The 19,068-nt window shown below is 69.4% G+C and overlaps 2 protein-coding genes across 2 annotated transcripts; one reads left to right on the plus strand and one right to left on the minus strand.

Annotated features, from left to right (window-relative positions):
• Window positions 1-8,402: 8,402 nt before the first annotated feature.
• Window positions 8,403-8,741, minus strand: AURANDRAFT_8590 (hypothetical protein; the record flags this gene model as incomplete). The annotated part of the gene is made up of 1 exon (XM_009042200.1): window positions 8,403-8,741. A coding segment is annotated over one exon (339 nt), but the record flags the coding sequence as incomplete, so codon positions are not given.
• A 4,407-nt stretch (window positions 8,742-13,148) lies between these two features.
• Window positions 13,149-17,581, plus strand: AURANDRAFT_72420 (hypothetical protein; the record flags this gene model as incomplete). Its single annotated transcript, XM_009042172.1, has 5 exons — window positions 13,149-13,841; window positions 13,978-14,346; window positions 14,651-15,253; window positions 16,141-16,606; window positions 16,821-17,581. The coding sequence occupies 5 exons, from the start codon at window positions 13,149-13,151 to the stop codon at window positions 17,126-17,128; spliced, it is 2,439 nt and encodes an 812-aa protein (XP_009040420.1).
• Window positions 17,582-19,068: the final 1,487 nt, after the last annotated feature.

The following is a 19,068-nucleotide window of genomic DNA, read 5'->3' on the forward strand; positions in this document are numbered from 1 at the left end:
CGAGACCGGCGGGGGCGGCGGCGGCGTTCGGGCGCGCGCACGCAGGGTCGGATTCTCTTGGTTGAGAGCGCTCAGGTCGCGTTCTCTCGGATGCAGCTTCGCAAGCTTCGGCTTCGGTGCTGTGCAACACAAGCTCGAGCCGCCGCGCCGCATGGGCAGCCCCTAGCGCAGCTTTACGAGCCGCCGCGCGCATGGGCAGCGCCTAGCGCAGCCTAAGAGCGCTGCGTTCCCCTGTTGAGAACCATGCAGGACGTCGGCCGCGGCGGCGTGCGCGAGCTCGACGAGCTCTGCGACGCGCTGCTCGCGCATCCCTTCTTCAAAGCGCTGCTGCTCGACGCGGACGGCGGCACGGTGCTCGACGTCGCCGGCGGCGACGGCATCCTCTCGCGGACGCTGGCGGACCGCGGCGTGCGCGGCCTCGTCGTCGTCGACCCCAAGGGCCTGCTCCCGGACGCCGACGACGCCTTCGACGTCGCCGCCGCGCGGTTCCGCGAGCCCAAGGGCGACGACGACCGCTGGTGGCACGGCGGCGCCGGCGCGTCGCTCGCGCGGCGGGCGGACCTCGACGAGCTCATCGCGGGCGCGCGCTGCCTCGTCGGGTTCCGCCCCTGCGAGGCGACGCGCGCCGTGGTCGCCTTCGCGCGGCGAAAGCGCGTGCCCTTCGCGCTCGTGCCCTGCTGCGCCGTGGCTCCCTGGCGCACGCTGCCGTCGACGCTCAACGGTCTGCGCCGGGAGTGCGGCGGGGCCGTGACCGTGACGCGGCTCCCCTCGGGCGAGCGCTTCATGTACGCGACGGCGTGGGACGCGCCGCCGGCCGCGCGGCGACGGAGGCGCGGCGCTCCCGACCGGCCGCCGCCCGTCTACCGCCTCGCCTGAGATTATAAGACGGGCGAGCGGCCTAGGCGAGGGACTTCGCGACCTCGTCGAGGTCGTCGTCGAGGTCGGCGACGGCGAGGTCGTCCCGCGGCTTCCGGGCCGCCGCGGGCGACGCGGGCTCGCTGACGGGCTCCACGGCGAGGACCTCCGTCGTCGCCTCGTAGGGCTCCTGGAAGGGCGCGACGGCCGTCGACGCGTCGGCGTCGGCGGCGAAGCCCGTGGGCGTGACGACGGCCGACGTCGACGCGGAGCCCGTCGCCGCCGCGGGGAAGCCGCCCGGCAACCCCGCGAGGTCCTCGAAGCCGTCGTCGGCGCCCCGGGGGCTCGGCGCGCCGCCCGCGGGGAACGTCGCGCGCTCCGGCTCCTTGGGCGGCGACCCCGCCGGCGGCCGGTCGTCCATCGTGTGGCGCTGGCGCGCGCGGCCCGACTTGCGCTCGTACTGCGGCGGGCTCGCGCTGAGCCCGCCGTCGGGCAGGTTGGGCCCGGCGAAGGCGCCGAAGCGCGCGCCCTTCATGGACTTGGTCTGCACCGCCTGCATGCCCCGGTGGCCGACGGACCGCGAGATGATGTTGAGGCCGCGCGCCTTCTTGATCTCGCCCGTCTTCCGCTTCTCCTCGAAGATCTCGCGGCCCTTCTGCGTGAGCCGCGCGCGGACCGTGTAGAAGACGCGCGCGCGGTGCACGGCCTTCTCGACGTCGCAGAAGTCCGCGTGGTCGTCCAGGATCGCGTGGAACGACTGGTACGACAGCGCCAAGACCTCCGCGTACGTCAGCGCGGCCGCGAAGACGCCGTCGACGAGCTCGTCGTTCTCGACGATGAAGTCCTCGCCCCAGACCGAGCCCTTGGCGAGCACGCGGCCCCGCCGCGCGGCGATGCCCCGCCGCAGGATGAAGAGCGTGAACGGCAGCGACAGCACCTCCATGGGCGCGAAGACCTGGGCAGCAAAAGGGTGATTCAACGTCGCTTCAACGTGAGTGTTCCGCGCGCGCGCGTTCCGGAAAAAGCGCCCACGCGTTGAGACCGCTCCGAGAGATGATCGCTCGTCCAAAAATCAGCCAAAACGAGTGGAAAACGGCCGAGATATGAGCCTTTGAAGTTGGGAATTTCGCTCTCTTTTGCTGCCCTGGCGAAGACCATGGGGCTCAGGTTCTGGCTCAGCTCCGCCGTGAAGGACGGCGCGGCGTCCTTGAGGTACCAGACCTTGGAGATCCAGGCGCTGTTCGTCGCCGCCGCGAGCTCCGCGCGCAGCGTCGTCGAGAAGCACATCTCGAGCGTCTTGTAGTTGATCGTCCGGTAGTTCTCCTTGGACTGGAAGAAGTACATGCGGCACCGCTGGCGCAGCTCGTCGGGCACCTTGCGGTCCGCGAGCATGGCGTTGAGCTCGTCCATGCGCTGGCGGAACAGGATCCCCTGCACGTCCATCGTCGACACGATGGAGCAGAAGTTGCCGACCGTGTACGCCCAGAAGATGCCGCCGATGATGAAGAAGCAGCAGCAGAGGCCCGTCTCCAGGTTCGTCACGGGCGACACGTCGCCCAGGCCGATGCCCGTGAGGCAGTAGATGGCGAAGTAGAGCGCGCGGACGTAGACGTCGCCCGCGCGGCCCTTGTCGAATTGCGGCACGCCGTACGGGTCCTTCTTCAGCTCCCGGAGCGCGTCCGCCCAGGTCCAGGCGTTGTCCCCGGCCAGGTCCAGGCTCATGCCCCAGACGCAGGCCATCCAGTGGGCGACGACGACCAAGAGGACGACGTACTTGGTCATCGCGAGCGTCGCGTAGCTCACGGAGATCTTCGTCTCGTAGCGCGCGAGGAGCCGGTTCGCGCGGAGCACGCGCATGAGCTTCAGGAGCCGCAGGAGCCGCACGAGGCGCACGACCTTTAATTTCGAGAAGGCCGACCCCTTGATGGCGATCGATAAGATCTCGAAGGGCAGCACGGACATGACGTCGATGGGGAACCACGTCGTGCCGTAGCGGTACGCGATCTTCTTCTGCGACTTGATGAGCATGGACCCCTTGGTCTCGTCGCGGAACGCGAGGCGGAACTGGACGAAGATGTCGGCGATGAAGACGAGGTCCACGAGGCGGTTGATCCAGAAGAGGAACTGCTTCGTCTTTACCGTGAGGTACGCGACCTCGAAGGGCGTGATCACGGCCGTGAAGATGAGCAGGGCGAAGGTCAGGCTGTCCCAGCGCTGCACGCCGGCGCTGTCCGGGTTCAGCACGCCCCGCTCGTGGCTCTTGAGGCGCTGCTCGAGCGCCTGGCACTCCTCCTGGAACGACAGGCTGCAGACCTTCTGCTTCTCGCCCTCTTCGTTCTCCATGTAGACCGAGTCGCGCCGCTGGAGGATGCTGTGGCTGTCGACGTGGCCCACCGCGGGCGGCTCCGCGAGGACATGCACGGACGCCGCCATCCGAGAACTTCCTATTCTAGGATTGTGGGAGCATCGGACGTCGTCGACGAGAGCCCCGCGCTGTTGGAAACTTATTGGAAACGCCCCGGAAGATCTTGAAGTTCGCAACGGCCCTGAAATAGGCACAACTCACACACACTTTCGCATGCGCCGCCGCCGCGCCCATCGTTCCCTGGCGCGTCTGGTCGATGGACAGGCGCCTTAGAAACCCGGAGGAGGTCCGGGCGATCCGGGCCGGCGGCGCGTCGGCGGCGGCGGCGCGGTCGGCGCGGCGAGGACGAGGAGCGCGGCGGCTACTTCGTCTTCGTGCCGACGTAGATGTAGTGCGTCGGGAACCAGGGCGTGTAGGGGACGCGGCTGCGGCTCTCCGTGTAGAAGACGGGCGTCGTCTTCTCCGCGAGGAGGGCGACGTGGCCGCGGTCGAAGTAGACGCCGTCGAGCGCGAACCACTTCTTGTAGATGCGCTCGAAGACGTCGTCCTCGCGGTCGAAGCGCTGCGTGAAGTCGATGAGGCCCAGGGCGCCGCCGTCGACGACCAGGGCGAGCATGTTTTCCACGGCCGCCCGCCAGTCCGGGATCATCGTGAGGCAGTAGGAGCACGTGACCGCGCACGCGTCGCCCCGCTTCAGCCCGAGCTTCGCGAGGTCCGCGAGGGGCTTCGTGATGTCGCAGCGCACGCAGTCGACGCGGTCGCCCAGGCCCAGGGCCTCGACGCGCTGCTTCGCCATGGCCAGGAGGTCCGGCGACAGGTCGCAGAGCGCGACGCGCGCGGATTTCGGCAGCGTCTTGAGGTGCTCCGCGACGAACTCGACGTCGCGCGCGGTGCCGCAGCCGACGCAGACGAGGGCGTAGGTGGGCTTCGACGGTTTCGCGAGGAGCTTGGGCACGGCGGACCAGGGCACGGCGTGCTTGAGGAGCGTGTCGCGGCCCGGGAGCAGCGCCTCGCGGAAGCCGTCGTAGGCCTGGCCCTGCGTGCTGTAGAAGGCGGCGACGTCCTTCTCCTTCTGCAGCGCCTGCTTGGCCATGGCGTAGCACACGAGCAGATCGTCCTTGAGGCCGTTGGCGTAGACCGACCCCGTGCCCGCGGGGACGAGCGCGTCGAGGTCGAGGTCCTCGGGGACCGTCGCGCGCCACTGGCTCAGGTACCAGCCGACGCGGTCGTAGGTCTCGACCTCGGCGTGGGGCAGCTGGGCCAGCGCCGGCGAGTGCACCGTGAAGAGGTCCGCCTTCCGCTCCTGGAGCGACGGGCCCGGCGCGTAGGACCGCCAGAAGACGCGGCACGCGCCGCGGTCCACGCGCTTGAGCATGTCGCGGACGAGCGTCGCGCAGAGCTTCGGCGGCATCCAGTCCATGGAGTCGAGCAAGCTCACGAAGGTGAAGCCCCTGGTCCCCGCGGGCGGCTCCGCGTCGCCCCAGGACCCGTGGAACAGCGTCACGCGGCGCCGCAGCTCGGCCTCGTCCATGGCCAGGAGCCGCGGGTAAAAGTCGGCGGCCATGTAGCGCGGGCACTTGGGGAACTCGTCGAACTGGCCGCAGCAGTAGCCGTGGTAGAAGTAGTTGTCGCGGCTCCACATGCGCTTGCCCAGAATCTCGTGGATGCGATCCGAGAAGACGCGCGGCCGCCGCTCGACGAGGGCGAGCTGCTCCGGCGGGATGCCGCCCAGCGGCGCCGCCCAGGTCCAGACGACGGGCGACGACAGCAGCCGGATGCCCAGGCTCAGCACGGAGGACGACGTGGGCGCCTCCTTCGCGCCGAGGTTCCGCTGGAGGCTGCCCGAGAGGCCCAGGGGCCGCGCCATGAGCATGAGCAGGTAGGCCATGACGCCGCTCGTGCCCGTGAACATCCAGTTGTCGCGGAAGAGCTCGTCCAGATTCCGGTCCCAGTACGCGCGGCTCGCGTCGCGGCGGAGCAGCTTCCGGAGCCGCGGCCGGTAGTTCTCCGTGAACACGCGCGGGTCGCTGCGGCCCCAGAGCGCGAAGAAGTCGGGCTGGGGCATCTTGGCCGCGACGCAGGCGAGCTTGAGGTCGAGCACGGCGAGCTGGGCCTCGTTCAGGTCCACGGCGGTGATATGCCGCGGCTTCTCGAGCAAGTAGTCCAACACGTTGCAGCCCGCGGACGAGATCGTCAGCACGACGTCGTCGGACGATAAGTGCAAGTCCTCGCGCTCCACCCGCGGGTCCTCCCAGGAGATGTTGTAGATGACTTTCTGCTCCTTGATCGCGAGCTCGATGAACCCGCGCGTGTACGTGTCGACGAAGATCGCGACGCCCAGGAACGAGAAGTAGACCCAGGTCGCCAGCAGGCCCAGCCCGGAGAGCGTGCCGAAGACCCAGGTGCGCCGGCCGTAGCCGTCGATGGTCACGTGGAGCATCGTCGCGACCTGCACGAGCACCATCGACCCGCACACGCCCAACTTCACGCGGAGCGGCAGCTGCGTCTGCTTCTCGTCGAAGCGCGACTCCTGGGGGCCCGCCGCGTGGGCGTCCTGGGACGCGCCGCGCCACCAGCCCGCGAACCACCACATGTGCTGCCGCAGGATCACGAGGCCGAGCGCGAACGCGAGCGTCGAGTGTTCCAAGGACTCGAAGACCGCGACCATGTGGTAGAGGATGCGCAGCACGAAGTAGCCCAGTGCGAAGGGCCAGCGCAGCTCCTTGCCGTTGTGGAGCCGCACCCAGCTCAGGTAGATCGTCGGCAGCTCCTCGACGAGGCCCGCGGTGAAGAACTTGCAGTGGCCCCGGAGGAGGAGCAGCGCGAGGCCGCACGCGTAGAAGGCGTGGTGCGTCCAGCCGCTCTGCCAGTCGATCTGCTCCGCGTACTCGATCTTGCCCGCGACGAGGTCCCCGACGCAGTACGCGACGAAGAAGAGCGCGAACGCGCGGTCCGTCGCCGTGTCGTCGCGGCGGAACTCCGCGCCGAAGCCGTGGACGACCACGCGGCCCAGGAAGGCGACGCCCAGCAGCGACGCGCAGACGCTCGAGATGGTCGTCAGGTACCAGGCGCGCTGCTGCCGCAGGGCCTTGGCGTCGGCGCAGGGGATGAGCGACGGGACGACCTTCTTCGCGGCGACGTAGGCGACGCCGAAGAAGGCCAGCGACCCCAGGAAGACCGTGCTGTCCTTGAAGATGCACATGGCCGGCGCGACGACCAGCGGTCGAGGTGGGAGAGAGTTGTATGGAGATTCAAAGCGGCGCGCAGCGTTGCCGCCGCGTTTCTTGTGCAAAGCGCTCGGCGAGTGGTGCTCGAAACACGCGTCATGCGGCAACATGTCGACGTTGACGCAGAGTTGCAGGCCGGAAGGAGGTGAGCCTAGGATCTCAAGAGGGTCTTTTAAAGTGGGCCTTGATTTCCGCTAGACGCATTTTCTGGATGCCAGCGTTCGTTTCCTGGTTCTGCGCGACTAGCCCGTCCCTGCCTTCGCGAACGCGCACAACAAGCGCTTTGTACTTTGCGAGATCCTGGCGAATGCGCTCGATCTCGAGGCGGTCACTCTCCGCAAGGTCCTCGAGAGCGAGCCGCATCGACCTCGACGTAGACTCGTTCGAAAACCAGACCTCTGTTTTGTAGCGACGAATGTCTTCGATCGCCACCCCCTGCCACTTTCCTTTCTCCTCTGGCGTCAGGTTGCTCCACGTCTGGCCGAGACACTTACCTGCGGTTAGGCATCACCGCGCGTAAAAAGCTCCGGTACGCCGCAGCGCGCCGATCTCGCCGGGAGGCATGCCCTGCTTCTCCAACTCCAGACGGTGACAATTGGCCATGTGAACGCTCGCTTTCCGAGGCCGCTTGAGTGCGCTGAACTTCTTATGCGCCTCCTCCGCCATCGAGTTGTACTCGGCCTCGCTAAGAGCCATCTGGCGCGTCCACTGCGCGTCGTCGCCGCCGCGGGGCCCGCGTCGGTCCTCGCGCCGCGCGCGAGAGAGTCCTACAGGAGTTGGACTAGTTATTGAAGGGGATGCGCGCCCGACTGCGTCCGTCCGGGGAGGGGAGTTGCTCAGGCCATCGTGCGGGCGGGCTGCGTCAACATTGAAGCGATGATGCGGCTACACGAGAGCTGCAACATGGCGAGCGCGATGACGAGCATGGCGCCGGCGGTGTCCTCGTCGCAGTGCGCGCTGGCCGCTGCATCGCAAACGCCCGCCTCGCAGAGCGCGCCAATAACTGCACCGCAAACACCGGGCGCCGGCTGGTCCGAGGCGCCGCCGAAGCGCGAGTGCGCGGTCTGCGGCGCGGCGCTCGTGCGGGCGGCCTTCAGCCGCAGGCAGTGGGACAAGCCGAGCCACGACCCGCCGTCCTGCCGGCCGTGCCTGAACGCGCGGCACGCCTTCGACCACAAGTCGTCGTCCATCAAGAACGGCAACCGCCTCGCGTCCGGCGAAGTCGTGCGGCCGAACAACTGGGGCTACAGCCTCTACCTCGACGAGGTCTTCAAGATGCGCTGCTTCCCGGAGCTCGTGCAGATCGGCGCGTTCAACACGGCCAAGGACATCAGCGAGAGCATGGCCGTGCTCCACGCCGCGCGGCGCCACGCCGGCGTCGCCTGGGACGACCCCGACGTCGTCTGCCTCTGCGTCGGCGACGGCAGCGCGCCGCGCACGGGCAGCCTCGCGGCGTTCGTCACCAAGTGGCGCATGATCAGCGTGGACCCGGCGCTCAAGGAGCCCTGGCACGGCGACGAGGCCGGCGGCGTGCGGCGCCTGCGCTGCTTCCGCGGGACCATCGACGCGTACATGGCGACGCGCGAGCCCGACGCGGCCCCCGCGCGCCTCGTCGTCTTCTGCGTCCACTCGCACGCGCGGCTCGTCGGCGCGTCGGCCGTGCCGCGCATGCGCGCGCGCTTCGGCGACCCGCCGACGTCCGTCATCGCGCTGCCCTGCTGCGCGCGCGTCCGCCCGGAGCGCGACATCGGCGCCAAGCCGGACCACGTCTACCACGACGACTGCGTCTTCAGCGAGAAGCGGCGCGTGGAGATGTGGCACTACGACGGCGGGGCGTAATGGTTCTTCGGTTGGAACTGCGCGCGCGAGGAGAAGCCGGGGACTCGTCGCACTCGGCGCGTCAAAAGTCAAAAGTCGTCCTTACTAACGCGCCCCCGGGCGGCCTTCTTCGCGGACGCGCGCCGCTTCCCGTCCTTGCGTTTTCTCTCGGAGCCCTTCGCGAGGCCCTTGATGCGCCGCGCCTTGTCCGGCCGCGTCGCGCGCGGCGCGGCGGCCGACGCCGCGGCGTCGACGAAGGCCTGGAGCCGGGCGAGCGCGTCGGCCGCGTTGAGCCGCTGCGTCCGGTGCGCCTCCGAGACGACGAGGAGCTCGTTGTTTTTCGTCAACCGCGCCGCGTGCGTCGCCCGGAGCTGCGCGCGGACGGCCGGCGGCAGCTTCGAGTCGTCGACGCTGAACCGCAGCTCGGCTTTCGTCGACACCTTGTTCACGTTCTGGCCGCCGGCGCCGGACGCGCGACTGTAGGACACGACGCAGTCGTCGAGCGAGACCTTCGTCGTCGCCGCCGGCTTCCGCGCCCGCTTCGGCGGCGCCGACGCCGCGCCGGTGCGCTGGTCCACGGCCTTGAGCGAGAACGACGTCCGCCCCGGCTCGCGCGGCGCGAGCACCTTGACGAGCACGGGCTGGCCGACGGCGACGACGTCCTCGGGGCGCGCGCGTTCGTGCGAGAGCTCGGACACGTGCACGAGCCCGGACGCGCCGCCGTCGTCGAGCTTCACGAAGCAGCCGTAGCTCTCGACGCGCGTCACCTCGCCGGCGCGGACCGCGCCCACGGGCACGAATTCGCCGGCGCGCAGCGCCACCGCGCGGCGCCGCGGCGGTGCATGATGGGTGTGCGGCCGCAGCGCGCTGGTGCAGGCGAGCAGAGCGACGACGCGCGGCCACATGATGGACGCCGTGGTGAATTTCCGAAACCTTCGCACCCAGCAGACGACGCTAACACAGCAGAGCGCAGCACAGACGCGCGGCCACGCCCATGCATGCCGACCAAGTTCACTGAAAGGCCTCCCGCGAGTTGAACTCCAAGTTGCAGTGACCGACCATTCTTTTAAAACCGCCTAGACCTCTAGCCTAGACCATGCTCCGCGTCGGCTCGTCGCCGTTGAGGCTCGCGTACCCTTCGGGCTTCTGCGCCGTGACGTAGTGGTAGACCTCCCGGAGCCACGCGAGGATCGCCGCGGACGCGCCGACCGCGATGATGGAGCAGACGACGAGCGTCGAGACGCCGTCGGCCCGCGTCGCCGGGATCGACGTCACCTTGAGGAGGATGATGCCCTCGACGAAGGTCGTCGACGACCGCGCGAGGTCCGAGACGATGTGCAACAGCGCCGCGCACATGTTCGTGTTGATGCCGAAGGTCAGGTCGTCCTCGCGGTGGCCGTGCTCGTCGGCCTCGGCGCGCGTGCCGTAGAACTTGTAGGCCAGCAAGGAAATGAGGTCGAAGAGGAGGCCGCCGAGCGCGAAGCCGAAGACGACCCAGCCCATCGTCCGCCGCTCGCCGGGCGAGTCGTCGTCGCTCGTCATCTGCGAGTCGCCGACGCCGTCGAGGACGAACTTGATCGTGAAGCCGAGCAGGAGGAAGTGGGACACGCCCGACATGGACAGCTCGACGCGCCGCTTCTTCGGCGAGTCCTTCGGGAAGCAGTCCGCGAAGAGATTCCCCAAAAACGCGAGCGCGTCGACGCCCATGCTCATGCAGTCCGCCTGGAGCGCGACGGATCCGACCTGGAGCGCGTAGCCGTACTGCACGGACGTGATGAGGCCGAAGAGCGCCGCGCTCGTCAGGAGCGACACGCCGTTGCCCGAGATCCTGCAGCAGAGGCACGAGTACGAGTCGCCGAGCGCCGCGCTCACGTTGCCGGCGAAGCTCTCGGCGCGGCCGGAGAGCGAGTCCGCGCGCGTCTTGTTGACCTGGTCGTCCCCGCGGCGCAGCGGGTTGATGCTGTCGCGCGACTCGTCGCTCTCCTCCTCGCGGCTCACGTAGACGTAGACCTCGCGCATCCAGGTCAGGAGCGCCGCCGACGCCCCCAGGGCGATGATGCTGCAGACGACCAGGGTCGAGATGCCGTCGGCCCGCGTCGCCGGGATCGACTTGACCTTGAGGAGGACGATGCCCTCGACGAACGTCGTCGACGACCGCGCCAAGTCCGAGACGATGTGCAACAGCGCCGCGCACATGTTCGTGTTGATGCCGAAGGTCAGGTCGTCCTCGCGGTGGCCGTGCTCGTCGGCCTCGGCGCGCGTGCCGTAGAACTTGTAGGCCAGCAAGGAAATGAGGTCGAAGAGGAGGCCGCCGAGCGCGAAGCCGAAGACGACCCAGCCCATCGTCCGCCGCTCGCCGGGCGAGTCGTCGTCGCTCGTCATCTGCGAGTCGCCGACGCCGTCGAGGACGAACTTGATCGTGAAGCCGAGCAGGAGGAAGTGGGACACGCCCGACATGCCCAGCTCGACGCGCCGCTTCTTCGGCGAGTCCTTCGGGAAGCAGTCCGCGAAGAGATTCCCTAAAAAAGCCAGGGCGTCGACGCCCATGGACACGCAGTCGGCCTGGAGCGCGACGGACCCGACCTGCAGCGCGTAGCCGTACTGCACGGACGTGATGAGGCCGAAGAGGACCGCGCTCGTGAGCAGCGACACGCCGTTGCCCGAGATCCAGATGCCGCAGACGCGCACGCCGTCGCCGAGGGCGCGCTTCGACAGCGCGACGGCGTGGGACGGCCGCTCGCTCGCGAGCGACGACTGCCGGACCGTCGTGCCGCGCTCGTCGAAGGACATGTTCGACAGGGCGCTGGCGTTGCGCGGCCGCCCCGCCGACGACGCCCGGTCGCGCGGCTCCATGATGCTCGTGTGGCGGAAGGCGGGGCTGCCCTCGCACCTCGACGTGCAACCACTGGGCGACGCTGCGGAGATCGTGTGGGCCCCAGCGCGTTTCGCCCGGCCGAAGTTCCCGTCTACGTTTACCCAAAGACCTCCGAGTCCCGGACGGGCCGCGCGACCGCGGCCGCGGGCTCCGCGAGCCAGGCCGGCGCCGCGTGGGCCTGCACGGGCCCGTCGTCGAAGGAGGCCACGGGCAGCGTCGCGTCCGCGAGGGGCAGCGCGACGGCGTCCGTGAGGCCCGCGGACGACGCGGGCAGCGCGGCGACGGGCGCGCGGTCGTCCTCCTCGACGAAGGGGTTGCGCGGCGGCGGCCGCGCCTCGGCGGGCGCCGACGGCGCGACGGCGCTCGGCGCGACGACGCGGCCCTCGACGGGCGCGTCGTCCTGGAAGTCGAACGACGCCGTGAGGACTCCCAAGGATTCCGCGAGGCGGAGGTCCCGCGGCGTGCCGTCGCACAGGTCGCTCAACCTCAGGAACTCCGTGCGGCCCAGGGTCTCGCCGGAGTCGCCGCGCGCGAGCTCGACGACGAGTTGGACGCTGCGGAGGTCGGCCCGCCGGAGGACCGCGTCGAGGCGGACGGCGCCGCGCGACCAGACGGGCCGCGCGACGTCGCCGCCGTCGGAGGGCCGGCTCGTCGACGTCTCCACGAAGTCGCCGTGGCGGTCGTAGAGGTGGCAGCGCGCGACGACGGAAGCGGACCGCCGCTCGAACCACGACGCGTCGAGCTGGCTCGCGCAGTGGGCCGTGACGAGCAGCCGCGGCTCGCGGCGCCGCGGCGCCGACTCCGCGAGGCTCCGCATCCGCGTGAGCTCCTCCTCGCGGCGGAAGGAGTCGCGGTAGTGCCGGCGCCGCCGCTCGTCCGCGTTCGCGGACGCGATCGACTCGTCGACGACGAGGCGCTCGACCTCGAGGTCCCGGGGCGACGCGGGCGCCGGCGCCGGCGCCGTCGCCGCCGAATTGAAGATCGTCGTCGTGGTCGTCGACGCCGGGCGCCGCTGGAAGTATTCCTCCTCCTCGTCTTCCGTGGCGCACGTGTAGAAGCCCAGGGCCGCGAGCGACGTGCCCATAGCGGCGCCGACGACGAAGACCGGGTAGGCGAGAAAGGCCATGGTTTTCTCGCGATCGGGCTGTGTTGGGCTGCGCAGCGCCACCTAGGCCGGGTTTCGGCCTCCCATGTCACCAGATTGAAGGGCTGCCTCGCATGTTGAAGGTTGCTTGCCATAGGGTTGCACCGTAGGCGATGGAGGCTTGATTCCGCAGCTCTCCGGCGGCGGCTCTCCAGCTCGCGCAGTTCTCCCAGCAAGCAGCGCTCAAACAGCGCTCCAGCAAGCAGCGCTCAAATAGCACTCAAACAGCGCTCCAGCAAGCGCATCCCAGCAAGCGCAATGGAGGTGCTCGAGCGGCACGCGGCCTGCGCCGTGGGCTTCGTCGACGCGACCGCCGGCCGCGGCCTCGTCGCGAAGCGGTCGCTCGCGGCGGGCGACGCGGTCGTCGTCGTGCCCTGGGAGAGCATCTTCGACCTGCGCGCGGCGATGGGCGCGCTCCGCCGCGACGCGGAGAGCTCGTTCCCGCTGCTCCGCGGCGCGTCGACCGGCGCGGACCCGGCGCTGCTCATCGACGACGCGCTCACGTCCGTCGGCGGCGCGACGGTGCACCTCGCGCGCGCGGCGGCGCTCGCCTGCGGGCTGCTGGCGGCGCTGCGGAACCCGAAGGGCCGGTGGGCCTGGTACGCGCGGTCGCTGCCGTGCCGCGCGGGCTACGCGCGCGTCCGCGACGCCCAGCGGCGCGCGAAGCGCCTCGGCGGGAGGAAACATGAAGCGGAGGACGACGACGAGCAGTTGAACCTCAACGTGGACTGCCTCGAGCGCTCGGAGAAGGACTTGTGGGCGCACGCGGACGTCGGCCTCGCGCGGCTGCTGCGCGTGGAGCGCTGGTGGTTCCGGCGGGCCTTCGACGCCCTGTTCGACGGCGCGGCGAGCGTCGAGTCGTGGATGTGGGCGAGCGTCGTCGTGCGGAGCCGGTCCATCGGCATCCCCGACGACGGCGCGCCCTTTCCCCCGACGGGCGCGCTCGCCGACGCGGTCCGCGGCGACGGGCCCAGGCCCCGGGGCTTCGCGCTCGTGCCCTTTCTAGATTTCGCGAACCACGACGACGCGGAGGACAACGCGAAGCTCTGCCAGTTCGACGACGCGGCGGGCGGCGTCGGGCTCGTCGCGACGCGGCCCGTCGCGGAGGGCGACGAGATCCGCTTCAACTACCGGCCCGACGAGCACCTCCGGGGCTTCTACCGGTCCTACGGCTTCGTGCCCGCCCGGCCGCCGCGCCAGATCTACGACGTCGACGACGCCGACGACGCCGAGGCCGCGGACCGCCGCGTCGCCGCGCGGCGCTGGCCGCCGAAGGGCGCCGTCACCGTCCTGGACGTCGACGCGCGGCCGCCCGGCGTCGCCGCGGCGGCGCGGACCTGCGAGGACCGGGGGTCCCGCGTCGTCGTGCGCCGCGCGGACGCCGGCGGCGGCGGCGGCGACGACGCGGCCGCGCGCGCGCGCGCCGTCGCGCTCCTGGGGCTCGCCCTCCGCGCGGCGCGCCGCGAGCCCGGCGGCGGCGACGCCGCGGACGCGTACCGCGCCGCGTCCGCGGCGATCCTCGAGGAGGCGCTCGCGGACCTCGTGCGGGTCGAGCGGGTGCGGGTGGACGTTGGGTAATTGGAACTTACTAGTGATGCGGGCCCCACTGCCACTGGCACTGGGCCAGCGCGACCATGGAAAACATGAATTCACGCCCGAGTTCGGCCGCGAGCGTTGGCAGTTCGCCGCCGAGGTGGGAAGAACGGCCTCTTCGGAAACCTCTCTCCGTCAACTCGACGGCGCCTGGTCGAAGGCGATGGAGAAGGCCCAGGCACCCGGTGGCGCTTTGCATTCCTATTACAACAATCCGACCGCTCGTCAGAAGCGTCGAAAGATAGTCCAGACCGCATTCTTGCATCACAAAGCCGAGCGGCTCGCATCCCCGTTCGCCGATCTGAAGACGCCGACGACCGCGATGAACGACCGCGCTCCTCTCCTCTTGTCGGAGGAGCAGTGGCCGATCGCACTGGGCTCAGTGGCGCGACGCGACTCCTCTAAGACTGAAACCATGACGCGCGTCGTGGGGCTTCAGCGTGAGAACGCGCGCGGCGCGGTCGAGTACGTACGCCGACCCCAGGCCAAAACTCAGGTGACAGGTCTCGAGAAGAGCGACTACGATTTACGGACGTCCCGGGCGTCATTCATCGCGAATACTCGCCCCGCCGACCGCCCCAAATCGTTTTCATCGCGGAAGACGCCGTAGACATACGCTACACACCCCTCGCCCACGACCGGGCCAAACCCCGCGACGAACGAAGTCCCACACGATACACACGATGGCTCAAATCCGCTTGAAAGCGCAACGCAAACAGGACGAGCATCTCCTCGCGCATCAACCCCGGACGCCGCCCGCCCTGGCGATGCAGGCCCCGGTGCCGGGCGGCGGGGCCCCGGGGCCCCCACCCGCGCACTGGTGGACCAAGTCCGATCTCGAGCAGGCGTCGGTACTCCTCGGGATGAAGCTGTCTCCCGTGCCCTCGCCGGCGCCGTCGCCGAAGCGGCGCAAAGTGGGCTTTCCCCCCGACGACCAGCCCGCCGCGGTGTCGCGGTCCGGCTCGTCGGATTCCGCGGAGCTCCTCGCCGTCGACCTCGTCCCGCGGCGATCCACGGCCCCGCCGAAGAAGACGAAAAAGGCCGAGGACCTCCCGAAGCCCCCGCACGGCTGCGGCGTCCGCGAGGCGACGCTCGCGGGGTTCGCGCGCGTGCCCGACGCGCCCGCGGGCCTCGTCGAGCGGTCCGCGCGCTTCGTCTCCGAGGTCGCGTGCATGTTCCCGCCGGGCTCGACGATCTTCTCGCTCTTCAAGCGCTTCCTGGCGGCCCCGCGGACCTGCGTCGACGACCGCAAGCGCGCCGTCAAGGAGATCATCCTCCTGCTCAACGAGACGCCGCAGCTCATGAAGCTCTTCCTCGGGCTTTTGCCGCCGGAGTCGTACGCGGAGAGCGTGAGATCTCACGACGTCCAGAGTCTGGTGCGCCGCACGGGCGGCCGGGCGCCGCCCGAGGACGGCGACCGGCTCCTCGTGCGCTGGGGCGACGAGGCCAAGGGGTCCGCGCCCGGCGGCTACTACCGGTGCATCGTCTCGACGCACCCCGCGTCCAAGGAGAAATTCGTCTACGGCCGCGACAAGCCCGCCGCGTGGTGGGACGAGCCCGTGTCCTTCGACGTCGACGCCGACGACTGGAAGCCCGACCCCCAGTTCTCCGGGAGCAGCGCGCCCTGGTCCAACTCCGCGAACTCGCTGTACAAGGCCCCGTGAGTCCTCCCCGCCCTCCCGCGACCGGAACTTCCCGCGGCGGAGCTGCCGGCAGGGCGCGAGCGCCATCGCCGCGCCGCCGCCCGCGAAGGAGATGTAGGTCGCGAGACGCCGGCTAAAGGGGGCTGTGTCGTGATGTCGTGGTATGATACACACGTATCGACGCAGTCACGCCGATCGATGCGCTTTTGGAGGCTTTCGCGCACCGAGACAAGGCCTGCAGGCGCGTAGCCTGCTCAGTGAAGCGGCGTGCGGCGCCTTGCCGTAGAGAGAGACGATCGGAGTGGGCGAGCGGCCGATCGAGTTGACAGCTTCTTCTCTTTGCGCGCGCGCGGCGTCAAGACTATTTTGAGCATCACATGCCACCCACCCTCCCGCCCTGCCCTCCTCCATTTGGGGGGGGCATCATGGCCTCGTCGATTCGCAAGTGCGGCTCGAGGGCCGCGGCGAGATCGAGCACGCGCGGACACCCCGAGCGCGAGTTGCCCGCGCGCATGCGCGAGCCGAGAGCTTGCGCGGGGGCGCCGGCGCGGGCGTGGCGAGAAATCGCTTCGCGGTCGCGTGGTCGCGCTCGTTCGACGAAACGAGTGCCGTCCTCATAGGTCAAGATGGTGTGTGTGTGGCGACTTGTCCTGGCGACGTTCGCGTGCGTCGGGAAGTCCGAGGGGTTCTGTTGCTGGTGGTCTGCGACGGGGGACCCGTGCGACTGCTCGGAGACGTCGAAGGCCAGCAACCTCGCGACCTCTCTAGCGTGCGTCGACGGCGGAGGCTCGTGGTGCTCGGAGGACGGCGAGCAGTCCGCGCCGGAGGACGGCGAGCAGTCTGCAGATGGCGGCGAGCAGTCCGCGCCGGAGGACGGCTCCTCCTCGTGCGCGTGCCGCTCGATTATGGCGGGGATCACCGACGAGTGGTGCCAGCAGTCCGATTGCGATCCTGCATTTGCCGCGCAGTGCTCTTCTGCGTGCCCGACGGCGCCAGGAGCGACGCCCGCGCCCACGGCCAAGCCCGTCGCGACCCCGGCTCCGACTCCTCCCGTCACGGCGCCGAACTGGGGCCGGGGCCGGGATCGTCTCGGCGCGCCGCCGCCGCCACGACCTGTACCCGCTCCCCAGCCAGGGTGTGAACGAAATTGGTTATTTCAAGTCAGCACCGGTCGTTCCGGAAGCACGAGTCTAATGACAATGTTGAACGATCTCCCAAATGTCTACATCGCGGGCGAAAATGATGGTTTATTTGAATCCTTGTACGCCTTACACAAGTCGAGCATTCGTACTGATTCCAGGGCAAAGGGCAAGAACGGGGTCCACAATGCGTGGTGGCACCATCCTGTTGAGAGATCAAAACTTGAACGGATCGTGCGAACCTACGTTGAATCTGCCATCGGTCTCAAACAAAATCAAAACTACGCATGGGTCGGCTTTAAAGAAATCCGATTCAGAACTGACGACGAGTTGGACTATATTTTGTCTCTTTTTCCTTGCTCCAAAGTTATCGTCAATATTCGTCGAGACGTCGTTCGACAACACGAATCCGCGTTCAAAAGATCAAGCCCCATTTCGAAACTCAAATCTCACAACGATATGCTCTTAAAATGGAGCAAAAAACATCGTAATCACGTCTTCACGCTCGCTTTAGAAGACTTTAACCTTGACAACTTCAATCGTCTGGCGGTTTGGCTCGGCTTTCCAAACTGTCATTTCAAACAAATCGCTCATGCGAACCGCAACGGTGGGTATGGAGTTGATAATCGTCACTTTGTGACTTGTTGAAATACAAACCACACATCATAGAATTCTACTCACTATAATTTACGGCGGAAGCGCTCCGGTCCCGCCGTCCCCCCGCCCTGAAGCGGCGTCGCAAAATTAGAGCACCGTGACGGGCCCCGGCTCCGCCGCGCGCGGCGTCGCGGGCGCGATGGGCGCGACGTCCCTCGCCGGCGGCGCGTCCGCGGCGTCGTCGGGCGGCGCCCAGAGCGCGAGGGGGTCGTTGAACGCGGCGAGCCAGGCGTACTTGTCCGCGGCGTTCTTGCAGCGGAGCTTGTACTCCTTGTTGCCGAGCATGGCGACCATGGACGACCGCCGCGTCGCGAGCGAGATGCCGGGGCCCTCCTCCTCGTCCGATACGACCGCGGACGCGAGGTCGAGCGCGAAGGTCGGGTCCTCGTGCTCGACGGCGCCCTCCGTGCGGCCGGGGAAGGCGTGGACGAAGCCGTCGTAGGTGACGACGACGTAGACGGCGCTCCAGCCCAGCTTCGCGCCGACGACGGACTTCTCGTACTCGAGGACGCCCTTCTTCGCGACGAGCGACGTCCGCGGCATCGTCGGGATCGCGGGCAGCGCGCCGGACGACGCGAGGTCGCTGCGCGTCGCGGCGGCGGCGGCCGTCGCGGACGGCGGCGGCGGCGCGCCGTCGTCGTCGGACCGCGGCGCGTCGGCGGCCGGCGGCGGCGCGGGCGGCAGGATCCGGTCCGGCGTCGGCCAGTGCACGAGGTCGCGGTCCGACTCCCACTGGGCGTCGTCGGGGTAGGGCGGGAAGACGAGGGCGCCCTTGGACTTGGCCGTCGCGTCGACGCCGGCCTGGCGCGCGCGCTGCGCCTCGCGCGTCTCGTCCGCGGTGTCCAGCAACGCCTTCGCCGCGTCGAGCCGCGGCGCGACGACGTGCTGCTGGAAGTCCGTGTAGCGCACGAACTCGGCCTCGCGGCCGCACTTGACGAGGCGCTCGCCGACGCGCGCGAGGTCGTCGCGGAAGATCTGCGTCACCCGCGCGAAGCGGTCGACGAGGCGGTCCGTCTGCACGTCGCGCCAGCTCTCCAGCGCGGCGACGCTCGCCTCGCACTCGGCGACGACGGACGAGAAGTGGCTCTGCTGCTGCGCGGCGCGCTGGCAGGCGATGCGCAGCTCCGTCTCCGCGCGCCACAGGTCGCCGCGCGCGCCCGCGCCGGACGACCCGCTCAGGCCGCCGCCGCGCGCGGGCTTGCACCTGACGTAGGCCTTCTGCTTCGCGTCGACGACGGCGTTGCGCCGCTTCAGCTCCTCCCGCGAGCCCCGCGCGGCGCCGAGCGCCTTCTCGCCGCACCGGACGTACGTCTCGCGGACCTCGCGGACGCCGCTCCGCGCCTCGACGAGGTCGTCGCCCAACTTGCTAAAGGCGATGGCGCGCTCGCCGAGGCGCCAGTCGAGCTGGTGCGTGGCCAGCAGCAGGTCGCCGAGGGGGCCCAGGTCCCGGCCCGTGCGCTTCCCGAACACGACAGCGTAGCCGACGCTGCCCTCGAGGAGCAGCGCGCGCGTCTCGTTGTGCACGCCGATGAGGCTGCCGTCGATGTAGGTGTTGCGCGCGACGAACTGCAGCAGCGCCTGCAGCTCCCGGCAGCCCTGGAGGAACGTGTCGCCGTCGCGCTCGAGGCGCGCCGCCGCGTCGCCGACCTCGACGGACGCCTGGTCCTTGCGCGCGCCGTCGTAGCCCTCGATGAGGTCGAAGCACGCCGCGCGGTACGCGCCGTAGCCCGACGCCTTCGACGCGTTCGCCTG

The sequence above is a fragment of the Aureococcus anophagefferens genome, assembly GCF_000186865.1.
Source record: "Aureococcus anophagefferens unplaced genomic scaffold AURANscaffold_28, whole genome shotgun sequence".
NCBI classification, from domain to species: Eukaryota; class Pelagophyceae; order Pelagomonadales; family Pelagomonadaceae; genus Aureococcus; species Aureococcus anophagefferens.